The 15,680-nt window shown below is 28.0% G+C and overlaps 1 protein-coding gene across 4 annotated transcripts in view; it reads right to left on the bottom strand.

Moving 5' to 3' along the window:
- LOC142334330 (E3 ubiquitin-protein ligase SHPRH) overlaps window positions 1-15,680 on the bottom strand; it is a 126,951-nt gene that overhangs the window by 59,490 nt on the left and 51,781 nt on the right. For all 4 annotated transcript variants that reach the window (XM_075382282.1, XM_075382283.1, XM_075382280.1 and 1 more), the window contains 2 exons: window positions 11,006-11,270; window positions 2,714-2,816 (listed from right to left, as the gene is read on the bottom strand). In XM_075382282.1, the coding sequence (XP_075238397.1) occupies window positions 2,714-2,816; window positions 11,006-11,270 (368 nt within the window). The remainder of the gene's footprint in view (window positions 1-2,713; window positions 2,817-11,005; window positions 11,271-15,680) is intronic.

The following is a 15,680-nucleotide window of genomic DNA, read 5'->3' as shown; positions in this document are numbered from 1 at the left end:
GATGTTGATTCAAGAATCATGTCTTTTTTTCTCTTCTGAGTTTTTGAACCTTTGTTCTTGATATCCTACAAAGCAGCAGTTCTTTCTTCACATTTTTGAATGCCAATTATATGTTTGTTGTCAGTTACTTTACCTACTTTTACAGCTTCTGTTTTCATAAAATCATAAACATTATTGATAATTTCACGTGCTTGACTCCTAAGTTTTTTTCTTAACTATGGATATAAATTCTGCCATAACAAAATGCAGTAATAACACAAACAAAACTAACAAACAAAAATAAAATAAAAAATAATATATAACAAAAAATTTACAAAAAACAATGAGTAATTATAAAGTAATATGACTGCACAAAAACGCTATCTGAATACTTTCACTGAACAATATACACAATATAAACTGGACTAAAGTTTATTTCTTTATACACACATTGTGTACTACAAATGACAGATCTAAATACAATCATGAAGAAAGACATCATTTCTAACTGCATGTATAAATTTTTATAGGCCTATACATAATACCAATCAGAGCATTAGTCAATGGTTAAGGAATTGTTTACAAGACTGAGTCGTTAAGCATTTTTACACATGTAATCAACTAAAGTGGAAAGAATTAAACATACAACACAAATGTATTATTTGAGCGTCCATATCGTTTTTAAGTCAAAAAATGAAATAAAGGTAATAATTACGCACAAATATTGTTTTGGAGAACAATAATGTAATGAGATGTCAGCACGTGACGTCACAAGCTCATAGATTCGCTGGGGCAACTACACCTTTCATATGTTTTCAAATCTGTATTTTTTGATTAATGAAAGAACTTTTGTTAACTTTGTTTTGAGTAATATAAGACTATTAACCACTGAGATACCCATTTCTTTATTAGTCTTGGTCTCTTCTTACAGAACAAAGAAACAGCTGTTACATTTTTATATACAATCGTATATATTTATGAAATTATACGTTATAAGTTGGCCGAGCAAACTGTCTTATAAGCTTACTTTTCAACCGAGATAAATACTTTAAAATGCATAAATAACCAAAATTATCACCAAAAAGTTATCTGATGAAACAATGTGTAAAATTATGCTTGAGCAAGTATCTTAAGCATAATTTTACATATATTGTTTCATCTCCATATTCTTACTAATTATTAATTTTTCATAATCCTTTTTCGCAATTTAGATCTATTATACCAATGATTTTACGGTTACACACACTTCTTGCAAATAATTACACTGATCCATGACTATGTTGTGGTTTATTCATAGCTAATGATCACAAAACGTATTCACCATCTCATAACTCCTACAGTAAATAAACAATACTTTCTCATAAAGTAATCTTGAATGATCTAATCTGGAATTAGATCATAATTGAATATCTTGTCTACAGTCAGTTTTTATTGCAGTGCCAACTTTCTCAATTTTCAGTCATACTTAATGTCATGTTGCATCTATGATTACATGTTTTCTCCTTAATAAAATATTACATGTTTTATAAAAAAGAAATACATCATTCTAAAGAATGGTGTATTTAATTTCTGCATTATATTTTAATTATTTTTTTAATATAATGCTACTTCATTTTTAAATATTTAACACTAAATTACACGAATATTATTTAAAAATTTTTTTAAAGTTATTATTTTAATATAAGATTAATCTTTAAGATTTACACAAATCATTCAAATTGATAATTTTACCAGGAACCTCCTTAGCTTTTCAAAAATTCACAAACTGAACACTGTAACTCAATGCAGGAAATGAACTCACCCGACATTTAACTGTAAATGAACTGATCAGCATGGTTATCACATCAATATGATTATAAATCATTTGACATCGCTCTCAAAATACCAGGAAAACTTTACATTAATGAATACTAGTTTCTTTATTATTAAAACACACATTTACATCGATATAAATATATAGAAAATGTTTAAAGATTTGCGGGGATATAATAGAATTTGATCAGAAAAAATAAAGCCTATAAACTGATTAAAATTACTCTTTAACTTGTGAAAATGTACATATTATATTTACAGAATGAAGTTTTTTTTAAATAAGAGTTCACTAGCAGGAAAACAACTGCAACTTAGGTGTCCATTAGGGCAATAAATAAAATAGTCAGACATTTTTATTTATCATAAATTCCACCTATACACAGTAAATTATTTATAAAGTTATTTTGAATAATAAAATCTAAAATCCATATGAACCCTTCCTTTCTTAGACCATAATTACAAGAAAAATCTAAGAAAAACTAGATTATGATTTTGTAATCACAAATATAAGCATAATTTATCTGCATAAATATTAACATATTAATATTAATGTAGTTATTTAATTTATAATACAATGTTAAATTCATATTATAAATGTGACAACTTACAATATTTAAAAAATTATAAATAGATATTTTTATTTGCATATTATGAATTCAGGACTGGGAATTTTGTGATCAGACACCTACAATCTTGACCTGAATTCTGTTAACATAAGAATAAGTAGCAATTAATTATACATAAAATGCTCAGAGGAGTTTTATTATGGGTGCAATGAAATTATTAATCATTATAACATTATATCTTATTCACATGGTCGATGAAGACTAAACTGATTTAATTAAATATTCTAAGACCAGGAGTATATCTACCCCTATATCCATCATACAGAAATGAAAAATGATTGTAAACATAAACTTACCTGAGGATGAACACAAGCTTGCCTAAGGCGTAACAAAGGAGCTAGCAGTTTGTTTGTACTCTGACGATCTAGTTTATCCAAAGGTAAATTAAGATCATCGAAACTAGAAAAAGAAGAGAGCAAGAGATATGTTTTTACTTATAAAGATAGATACATACAATCATAAAAACACAAATTATAATATCAAACACTTTATGATGCTATATTACTAATTCTACTAAAAGTGAATCACGTAGAAAGCAATTTCATTCTAATTTTATAGTGATCAAAAACATTATAATTATTATTACATTATTTACATAAAACATTATAAAATTAACAACAATACACAACTACCAAGGTAGTAAAGAATATTTTACAGCTTATATTACCATCACTTATTAACTTTTAATAATAACTATCATATTAAATGCAAATACTATACGGCACAATAGTTTTTATTTATTTATTCAATACCCTTATTCATTTATTTAATACTTTTTTTACTCAATACAAAGTAACACAGTACAGACATGCAAGAAACACAGAAACGCTAAGACATTGTATCCAGATTAGATGAACAAATACAAAAAATAAAAAAATCTTAAAAGTAAAACTTAAAAACAAAAATAATATCATAAAATATAGACACTTAAGTATTGTGAAATATCCTTAATTCAATTTCAATTATCTTATAGCCGTTTTCCAATATTTTTAAAATAATTTCTTGAAACTAGATTTAGTTTCATGAGGCAGTTTATTAAAATAATACATAACACTAAATTTTTATGATCCCTTCTGCCAATTTCTTATATATTCTCAATATATGAATGGATTTATATCTCGTATTAGAGGAAAGTATTTATATAGTTTAGGGCTATTTCACTGTAATGATAACTCAAAGATCCTAATACATATTTTTCAAATATATTAAATGGTAATTTGATATTTATGATTTTATTAGAATTTAAGAGATTCTCAACATTTTTAGCGTCACAACCGCCACAAAGTAAAAAAAATATATCATGAATATTTTGTGACCACCCAACCCAATGAAACTTAGTTAAAACTATTTAGCTGCGTTGATAGTAACAGGTATGAACATTCATGATATAAAGTATACAAAAATGAACAATTTACAGGCTCCAACTTGATGTGTACATGCCCTTGTAATTTGGTCTGCATGCATAATATTCGCTGTGAGAGCATCATGTTTGAATATGCATGATACATTTGAAAACATCGTGTTCACAGCAGTATAAAAGAGGAATAAGGGATTGTAGAACATCACTTTATTTTTGAATGTGAAGCGTGCACTTTTATTTAAGTTTTTAAAAGCATAGTTTCATTGAAAATAATAACTGAGGTTTTGGTTTTCTTCAAAATGAATAAATTTGTGAAGACGATGCAAGCCATCTACATCCAATAAATCAATTGGTAAAAAGAAAGATTGTACAATGTCAATTATTTAAATTATGGTTTTACCTCATTGGATGGAAAGCCGCATTGCGTTGTTTGATTTCAAGTCCTCTCTGATGAAAGCATGAAGCCATAAAAGTTAATTCAACATTTAGAAACTAAACATCCAGATAATAAAAGCAAACCCTTGGTTTTGTTTGAAAGAAAATTAAGTACTTTGAGAAATCACAAGCTTTCTATTTTTTGTAAATTGAGCCCTAGTGATAAAAGTATAAATGAAACATCTTACCATGTAGCATTAAGAATAGCAAAGACGTCCAAGCCCCATACAATCACAGAAAACCTCATATTGCCTGCTGCAATTGATATGGTCAATGTTTTAATAGGCATGGAAGAAGCAAAAAATATGAAAATTTCCGCTTTCTAACAACACAATATCAAGGCAAGTTGATGACTTGGCTGCTTATGTTCGTGATCAGATAATTTAGAAAGTGAGCTCAAAAGAATTTTTTAATATTCATTTTGATAAATTAACAGATGTGGCAAACATTTTTCAGTTCTTATGTTTTGTGATATGAATGCGATAGGGACAAATAAATCAAAGAAAATCATTTTTCGTCGTTTTGCAAATCAATACCTGATCACGCAAGAGAACAATGTCTTTTTGATGTTTTTCATGAAGCTAAAAACTACAACAAAGATTGAACAAAATGTACTGCAGTTTGTAGTGATGGTGCAAAGCTGATAACAGTAAAGAACAGTGGATTTCTGAAAAAATTAAAAGATCTTACACCAAGAACAGAATGGATGCACTGCTTCTTTCATGGTCTTGCCACAAAATCTCAAACAAATTTTTTTTTAAAGCTGTAAAAGTAGTTAGTTTTATTAAAAGTAGACCATAGGCTATTTGCTAAATTAATGAAAAGAAAAATCTCTCCTTTTCTATACAGAAGTCAAATGGTTATTGCAGGGGAATAAGTTAACTTGGTTACTGGAACTGCAAGGTGAATTAAAAATATTTTTCCAGGATAAACCAATGCCATTCTCAATGTTTTTACAGAATGAGTATATGTTGCTATTGGTTAACTTATCTGATGTATTTTCGTATTTAAACAAATTGAATGTGAGTTAACAAGGACGTGATAAAAGTATGAGATGAGTTAATAAAACATGAGATGGTAAAATAAAAACAGAGATGGATATTGAATCTATTTAGTGAAAATGTTGTTGCAGCTGCTAAGTTACCAGCTGAGTTTCACAACCAGCTAATTGAAATGTCTGTCGATAAAACAATACAGCTATAATTCACATCTAAAGATTTAGATATGTTTTGGCTTGCTCATCCATGTGAATATGGAAATTCAGTCACAGAAGCATTGAAAATATTAATTCTTTACTCCACATCTTGCCTCTGTGAAAGGGATTTTTCATCTATTGTTGCACTAAAAATCAAATATAGGAATTAATTTTCATCACTTGAAAACAATTTGCTTTTGTGTGTTTCTAATGAAAATCCAACTACGGAAAAACTTTTGAAATAATAATCAAACACAACCATCTTATTAATTTATTTTCTTTACATGTGTGCTTATATATGTGTAAAATAGAAATGTAAACGAGTCTAGTAGAGTCGTGTTAATAAATGAGTTTTTCTCTCATAAAATGATTTCATTACTGTTTACATGTAAAGTTGCAGGCTAATTTTGCGACCCTCCCCATATGTTGAGAAACACTGGTCTAGATAATACAAAAACTGTACACAGTAGTCTCAGTAATCCAGTGGTGGTCATGACCAAGGGGGATGCCAAATTACCAAAAATGCCAGATTACTGAATTTTTGCAAATACATGTATACTACTGTATAGAAAATAATGAAAACGCATTTGAATTTTTACTAAATTACTGTTTTTTTTGTTTTTTTTTTATTAAAAATAGTCATTTTTGTAATAACTATATCTTACAGTAATATAAACAAAAAGAATTGTATTTTGTGCAGTATAATATTAACAAAAAATAAATAAAAATCTTTAAAAAACACAATAGAATTTTTTAAATTACAGTATTGGATTCTTTAAAAAATAATACATAGGGTAATTATTGTAATAACTATACTACAAAAAATTGTATTTTGTTAGTATTAACAAAAACAATCTTTAAAAATCTTTTTATGAAAAATAATAACCTTTCTTACAAATTAAAATAAATACAGTATTTGTGCAGTATTGCAATTATTAAACTACTCATTGCATAATATTTGGTTGATGAACAAAACAATAACATTGAATAGCCTACACTCTTACAATAAAACATTATACAGTACAATCTTACAATTAATTTAATATACTGAATTAAACTTGTGCAATAAAACATAATTAACATAATTTTTGGTTACACGGGCTTGAAAAAAGAATATAGTTTTTTGTCATGAATGATTCTTGAAAAATCTTTTCACGTAATTTTTTTTAATAAAATATATTCGTCTGTATCAATATTTCTTTCTTCAGCCCAATTAATGCAGGTGTTGAATGATGCTTCTTTGCATCGTACAGTAATTTTTGGCAAAGTTTGCTCAACAGTTGTTTCTTCTTCAGATTTATCAATTTGTAAAATTCTAGCGATTATATCATAAGAGAGTTTCGGATCTTCATCATCTTGAAGCCAAGACTGTACTTTCCTCTAAACTGTGTTTTTCCACAGGCTTATTCATGCCTGCATCCGGTGGAATTGTCGATAGAATTTCTACAACTTCCTTAAGATTGTCAGTTCACTAGTATCATTTTCATCTTTTAGTTATAATAGGATGTGATGGCCACAGTGATCTCCATGACTTAATTGCAGTACTCACAGGTACTTTTCTCCAAATGTATGAAAAGTTAAAAATGCAACTTTCATATTGCTGTTTGACAAGCTAGCAAAAATATCAGACGCTTAGCTTACTAAATCCGTGACTGGTTTTTATAATGTGACTATCATTTTTCACATTCTGGTCAACTGACTGAATAAATGCTGTCGTATTAGCTGGCAAGTAAATAAGCTCAATGAACTCATCCTGGGTTTTAAATTTCAAGTCTTCAACTTCACTGGAATGACCAGGAGCATTATCCATAAGCAAGAGAGCTTTCTGAAGAAGATTGTGTTCTCTTAGATATACTCTTTTACAGAAGGAATGAAATGATCTTGGTATTACACTTTAATACTTCAAATGTCATCTATGCACAAGTTTGGTTTCTGTATTTAACTGGAAGTTTATCCATTGTTACGTTCTTAAACATCCGAGGTTTTTTGATTTACTGATAACCAACAAATCAAGCTATGTTTCAGAGGATGAGATGAATGATTTTTAGATGGGATGGCGATTTTTAACTTATGGGAAAAAATGGAACAAAGAATTTGTATTAAATTTTGCTTTAAGAATGGAATAAGTACAGTACCGCATTGGAAATATTGAATGCTGCTTTTGCTGATTCTTCTATGAATAAAACAAACATTTACAAGTGGTACCAACATTTCCAAGAGGGCCATGATGATGTTAAGATGAAGAGCGGCCTGGACATCCCAGCACATCAATAACTGATAACAGCATTGAAAAACTGAAGGATATGATTACGGACAATCACCAAATCACTATCAAGAAAGTTTGCAGATAATGTTTCCATAACGTTTGGCTCATGCCAAGCAATTTTTTCAAATTTTTTGAGCATTAAACATGTGACAACAAAATTTGTTCCAAAATTGATGAATTTCAACCAAAAGCAGTGTCAAATGAACATTACTCATGAGTTGCTCAATGAAATGAACAGTGATTCAGAACTGCTGAAATGGCTCATAACTGATGAAACATTAGTGCATAGGTTTGACATCAAAACCAAGGCACAATGTCCCAACGGAAGCTTCAAGAAAAGACAAGACTGAAAAAAGCTTGCTTAGTTCTATTGAAAGTGAAGGATCTGATCAGTATGTTCGTTGATTTCAATTGCTTAGCGTATCATGAATTCTTGCCACCAAGAACAAATCATTAAAAAAGGTCAATAAGGAGTACTATCTGGAAGTTCTATACTGTGTGAAGCAATCCAGGGAATGCCCAGATTTGTGGTGAAACAATTCATGGCAGTTCACCTGGTCTGCTTGCTTGTGAATTTTTGGCTAAAAACACCATTATGTTACTTCAGCCATTGTATTTACTGGACATGGTCACCTGTGATTTCTTCCTATTCCCCAAGCTGAAAGGAAAATGTTTTGTCAAGATAGAAAATAAGTCAGAATCGCAGAAGGAGCTAAATGCCATATCGAACCATGTGTTCCAGGAGTGTTTCAAAGACTGGAAAAAGCACTGGCACAAATGTATTACATCTAAAGAGGAGTACTTTGAAATGACAAAATTAATATTAATGAATAAATAACGATTTTTTGAGAAAAACTAAAATTCTCCATATATTTTTTTATCAAATCTTGAATTTTTACATAATAAATACTAATTAATATACAAACTATTCTAAAAAAAGAAAACATTAATATCACATTTTTAATAATTTCTTTGACCATTTTTCTACTCTGAATATAATAGTTTTTTTTTGCATTTTGAAAATGCATATATATATAAAGATGAACAAATTATCTATTCAATATAGTATATTATTCATTAATAAATTATTTGTAAGAAAAGACATATTATAGATACATTTTGTATTGTGATACTAGTATAGTTTATAGCATGATAACAAAATTTGGTTTACTATTTCAAAACACTTTATATTCATTTAAAAGTTTGTTTATTAAATTATAATTTTAAAGTATAAATAAGGCATTTAATATTTATTTAAGTAATAAATAATTATAAAAGTTATTTATATATTACTTCTAGGAAAACAATAGTAGGACATTTTTAGTACATTATTAGTACTAAATAAAAAAAAATCTGCTCAAACAAAAAAAACTGACAGAATAAAACAAAAATTTTTATTAGGAAAATACAAAAAAAAATAATATAAGAAATATATAAGTTTTTATTTCGATTGCTTACTAACTGAAAATTACTAGACCTAAATAAATGGTACTTCATTCATCTAAAAATGAGATTTTAATTATAGATAGATTTATTTAAAGAAAAAACTAATTTCTACAGTAGAGAAAAAAGATTGCTAGTTGCATTTGTAAAAAGCACCACAACATGTTTTTGTTTATACTGAAGTTATAGTTACAAAAATACCTAAAACATGTTGGAAAATTTCATGTGGGTCATAAAAAATTATTGAGAATTGCCTCACTCTACACATAAATTTTTTCAATTTATATCCTAGTGTTTACAACCTTAGTCATTTGTAAATGGAGGGCCAGATTTGAAATATTCTTCACAGAAAATAATTTTATGTTTTTACAGCCTACCATTTCACCTGCACTATGTATACTGTATATAGAAATGATGACCAATAAACCTTCTAAAATAGGTTTTTAAATGTCATATCAAATATTAATTGAAAAACTGAAAAAACGCCTTTGTTACTTCTAACACATAATAAGAAATCTACATTTAATTCTGCTATCTTTCTTTGTATATCAGGAATGTACCACTTTCTAATGCCAAGCAACAATGTATTAACATAATGATGAATGAAGTTATTTATTCTGTAGTATAAGTTTCCTAACAACAATTAAATTCTTTAACTACCTAACTTTGAATTTATAAACAAAACACATTACTGAAATAAATTTAAAAGAATTACATGAATTCATTTCCAAGTAGAAAGAACAAAAGCTGGAATATTAGTAACTGATACCACAATTCTTGTTATTTCTCTAGGGCATGTGGAGGATAGTTAGGTGTAGTCAGATAAGTAACAAAGGAAGAACAAGTAAAAATGGTAGCTAGAATTTTAATAAATCAGGATTAGAAGTAATGAATGGAATACTGAAGTTTGGTGAAAAATTTATTGTTTTTCTGTCAAAAAAATAAACATTTTAAACCAAATTGCTTACAAACAACATTTTTAATAACTTATTTTTTACATACTAGTCGTGTTATGATTTATTATTACTGCCAATACTTAATTAACAACTCTGCTGCCCTAAATATGCAACACCAATCTACTTATTTCTTATATAAGATCTTTCACAAATTCATTTTTCAGGAATTTGCTTTAAATTTATTTTCAATTTTCTTAATTTCCCAATGAATACATTGAAATCTGTTTAACTAGTGAACAATAAACAACCCTCCTGCAGCCTAATGAGATGATGATATATATGACAAGTAAATGAGTAGTCTTCTAGACTCAGGCCGACCATTCCTGAGATTTGTGGTTAATTGAACACCAACACCAAAGTACACTAAGTATTTCCATTGTCTGGTATTTAAATCTGTATACAAGCAATAAACTTTTATTAGGATTTGAACCTCAGAATCTTCAACTTTAAAAATCAGCTATTAAACAACTGATTTGCAACTACAAATTCATAACTCGACTAGTCCGGTGGGGTTATTTTTTTTTTCAGAAGATTAAAAATGTTCTGAACAAATTAAATTAAAATTTTTATATTTAACTATAAAAGTCACGTATTATTGAAGAATTGCCTGAGTGTTTTTTTTTTTTTAATATTCACATTTTATTCCTATTAAATACTACTTCCAAAAAATATTTTCAAAAACTTCCTACTGTTTTTCAACAATATTCTGACACCAGATTTTTTTCAAAAATTCATGTTGAAAAAGTCAAACATCAGTAAAAAGAAAAGATACGGAAATTCAAAAATCTATCTTTTCAAACAATTTCATACAAAAATAATTTAATTAAATAAGATTTTATTAATAAATTATTTTTTCTCTAATTCTATATTTTAATTTTTTTATTTCAGCATACTTATTATATTATCATTCCCATTAAACTTTTAAATACATACGTGGTCAATTTTTCCATGAAAAGTTTTGTGCAATCAGAATGTTGTTTCTGATAGAAATGAGACTCTACAGGTGAAAATTTCAGCCAATGAACTTTTACACTCTGCGGAGGAACCCCGAGTTCATTAATTACATCAACCTTACTCATCCGCCACATCAAGTGTGGTATCAATTTGAACATTATTTCTTTTGTTTTTACCAACCTATTCCTATCATCCATTTCAGAATATGGTTTTACTTGAAGGAAAGAAATTAACCCGTAAAGATCTGAAAAAAAAAATTAATTATTTTACAACAATTTACTAACAATTTATCAAAATTAAAACTTCTATATATGAAATAAAAAATACCTAGCTACATATAAAGAAGGATAAATAGCAAAAAGTGGGAAAAAATTGGTCATAAATGAATAGTGCTGATTAAATTCAAAAAATGGCTCACCATCCAATGATGAAGTGGTGTGAAATAGTGAAAATTTTACTATATAATGAGGAGCATATCTACTTATGAGACCATGCACTATCATCATCTGCTCATAAGTAAATGTGATAAGCAGAAAAAGGTGTACAACTTTTTACTATACTGTACTTGCACCTTATTCAAGTTTCAAAGAATATTAGTACAATGTTATTCCAAATTTTGGTGCTTTATTTTTGCAGTTTAATTGTTAGATAAGGAGTGTATTTTTATAAATATTATGTTAAAAGAATATATTTCAATCATGGTTAACATTAGCTAACCACACAAGATTAATGTTAAATAAACAAAAAATTAACTACTAAAATTATACAACTTTGTATACCACTGGGCTTGTTTGCGTCAGTTCTATTTTTTAACACTAAAATATAAGAAAAAACTGTAATTATGAACATCTATATACACAAAGGCTTAAATTTATATGGATTTCATAATTTGAATAAATAATCAATTAATCATAATTATTATGAATTATTAATTATTCAAAATTTGAATAATTAATTTAATTTCATAATTTATATGGATTCCTCATTTCAATTTATATGGATTTATTTTCTTACATTACATTTTTTTTTTAGATTTTTGCTAATTGTAAAAGGCTGATCATATTTTTGTAACTGAAGGAACAAGGGATGGTCATGGAGGGGACACTGAATCTAAAAGTTTTTTAAAAATATTTAGTAGTTTACTCATTGAAGAATAACAGTTTTTTGAAAATTAAGTTTTTTAATTATCACAGAACTTAAAAGTTTTATTAATGAACAGGCTTAAATAAACAAGGTACCTAAAAGCAAACACAGGAATTCTATATTATTAGCTTTTACTGGTCCTAGAAGCACAGTATAAAACAGAACAGATTGAATATTTCAATGTTTTTAATTAGAAGGGTCACGAACCTGAAATATATGAAGTTGAGTTTTTAGCTGTATTTGAAGGCTGAACACAGATTAAAAAAGAATGTACAAAATAACACAATGGTTACATTTTGATTAGTTATATTTTATATAACTTTTATATAACTATTTTTTTTATATTTTTCAATTTTATTAAACATTAGTAAGATTATTTATTAAAGCCAGAAATACAAAACATGCTATCTAAAAATGGGTGGAGACAAAGCTATAAATTATCATCATTAATGCATGGGGAGGACTTTAGAAAAAAAGAGTCCAAAAGCATTTCAATTTGAAGGCTTAATAATAACTTACTTATAATTAAATAAGTAATAATTACTTTCACTGATATTTACTTCAGAGTCAAGAAAATAATGTTGATAAAGAAATTATGAGGAATCTGTTAACTAAAAATGATGAGAAAGTACTTATTAAAAATGAGAGAAAACTGTGGCACTGGCAAAAGATACAAACAATTCTTATTCACAGCAGGGCAAAAAATATCAATTAACTGTTAGATAATAAAAAGAATTATAGTTTAGACATAAATCCTAACTTTGAATAATCCCAATTTCACTAATGATAAATGAGAGAAAAAGTAATATGTTAATATGATTATTCATAAAAAAAAGAAGAAAAATAAGATTTATTTTAAATAAATTTTATTTTTTCTTTAATGCTATAAAATATATATAATATTTGTATTAAGTTTTTCTTTAACTTATTATAAAATATTTACTACTGAACATTGAGCGAACAATTTTTTTGTCATAACTTCTGTCAACATAAAATTTTAACACAAACATATCTTGCAAAGTTCAGTTTAATTTTATTTACATGTTCTAGTACTAAATCCAGTGTTTTGTTTTTATTTGACGAACATTTCATCAAGTACAGTATTTCATCTTACGCTTTGAGTTTTAATTTAGTTTTAACCTCTTTTCAAAATTTATTGCTAGAACAAGAATACAAAATTTTGAAGTTACATTGGCAAGTAAATGACACAAAATTAGAGTAAGATGAATAGATTAAAAAAAAAAGGGATTTTACTGTAATTAAGCACTGAAATATTCTAAGGCAGTCTCATTCACCTCCACTGGGAATTTGTATGGAAATACAAGGTATGTTTTTTTTTTAAGTACTGTTTTGATATGCATCTGCTGCAACATGGGTGCCGCCATTTTGTGCATGTACACTGAATAACTAACTACGTCAACTGGCTTGTTACAGGTGCCATTAGGTGATTGTTTAAAGTTTCCTGCGAGTGTTTAAAATGCCTATGACTATAGACATTGCTATTTATTATGAAATACATGCTGTAATTTGTTTCCTGAATCCAAGAGGTATGAAAGCAACCAAAATTCATTGACAAATTAGGGAAATGTATGGAAATAATATTATGTCTGATGGAATGGTGAGAAAATGGGTTAGGACAATTAAAAAAGGGTTGTACAAATGTACACAATGTGGGCGACCATCTGATGTTACTGATGACCTGGTGTAAAGAGTTAACGAAAGTCTGAGAATAGTTTACAAATTGATCACTATATAGTGAATCTCCTTTAACTTCACAAAGTGTTCTCTATGAAACTGTCAGTATGCTTAAATTATCGGAACTTGAGCTGACACTGGGTACCAAGAATGCTGACATCAGTTGTACAAAAACAAACATTTAGCCAGTACTTAACACTTTTTCAGATGACGCCAATGAAGGCAATCCGTTTTTAAGTAGAACTGTTACTGGTGATGACACATGGATTTCTCACATTGCACAGGAATCAAAACAAGTCCACAGAATGGAGATACTCAACATCTCCCAAGAATGTGAAATTCAAGAGCAAACAATGTCAGCCATAGGCAATTAATTCATGAGAATGAATTTTTGTTTTGTCATTGTATGTGTAACATTTAATGATATTTTTTATTTGTCACTCATCCCCAGATGCAAAAATCTAAATATGTTAGATAAGGCAATCTTGGTAGTCAGGAATGTGAACCTCCATGATCTATCTATTACTCAGGGAAATTATGTTTAAGTGAGTGGAAAAGGCACAAGAGAACTAGGGATGCATGCCATCATGCTGGAAGTATACTTTGCATCTCAGCACTAGAGGAAAATCTTCAAGCAGCTGCAGTAATTTTTTTTTAAGAAAGTGCAAACAGATCTCAGCATTTAAGCGGCCACATAATATGAACTGATCCAAACAACTGATGTGAAGAAACTTGTACCATACATTGACGCTAAATTGGTGTTGAAAATTATCTTCCATAGTTTCTGAAGATTTACTTCTGCCCATGTATGCTCACTACATAAGTTGTTGACACCATCTCGAATGAAATTTGCCTTATCAGTAAACAAAACACACTTGTGGAGTTGTCAATTTGTATTCCACCAGATAGAGAACTCCAAGTGAAGGACACCATCTCCTGGATGTAGATGTTGAACTGGCTGTGATAAGGATAAAACATGTTTCAGTGTCTTCCAAATAGTCGAATGCAAAACTCTGATCCGCTTAGAAAGGCATTGTGTACTGACACCTGGACTGCACTGAACTATCTCGATAATAATTTCATCAATAATGATGTCATGTTGGAGATTGTTCTTAGCTAGTACGAGTACTAGGTAGTGAATCTGTTTCCCAAAGATTTCAAAAAGTTGGACTAATTGTTTTGGGATCTGGAATCGCTGTGATTAAACATATTTCATGTTCTACTGCATCACCTGAAGCTTTACACATACATTACACATACCCAAAATGAATACCATATCAGTGTATTCCTCTGTTGTACATAAGTATGGCATTAATTCAATGGCAAAACAATCACGTTCAAATTAAAATTCACATAAAACCTTCGTTAATGACAGCACAGTTCACAGTACCCAATATTCTTAAAGTACCTTACAGTCTGATTTAAACACTAACACAGTATCATACATTGTTGATTAGCTATTGTTATCTTATTGCCAACTTTGAAATAATAATTTTTCAAACAATTTATTGTACTTCTGTTAACAAAAAAAAAAACTATTATTTAGGTAATTTTTTATATATTTATTTTTATTTTACAATTTTTGTGTAATTTCCAGTTTTTTTTTAATTTTTTAAAAGCAATTATTAACAATAATATCTGTTTTTACAAATTTTTCACATCACCAAAAAAAAATTTTATTTAAATTTTTGTTTACATTAAACAGGAAATTTTTCTCATAAATATAGTTAGTAATATACTTTTCTAAATAACATTTGAATTTTTCTAACTTTTCTTGTTTTATTCATCTAATCTTACATAATTATGTTCAAAATTA

The sequence above is a fragment of the Lycorma delicatula genome, chromosome 1 (genome assembly GCF_047948215.1).
Source record: "Lycorma delicatula isolate Av1 chromosome 1, ASM4794821v1, whole genome shotgun sequence".
Classification (NCBI taxonomy): domain Eukaryota; kingdom Metazoa; phylum Arthropoda; class Insecta; order Hemiptera; family Fulgoridae; genus Lycorma; species Lycorma delicatula.
The sequence above is the reverse complement of the archived record's forward strand: the minus strand, read 5'-3'. Positions and strand labels throughout refer to the sequence as shown.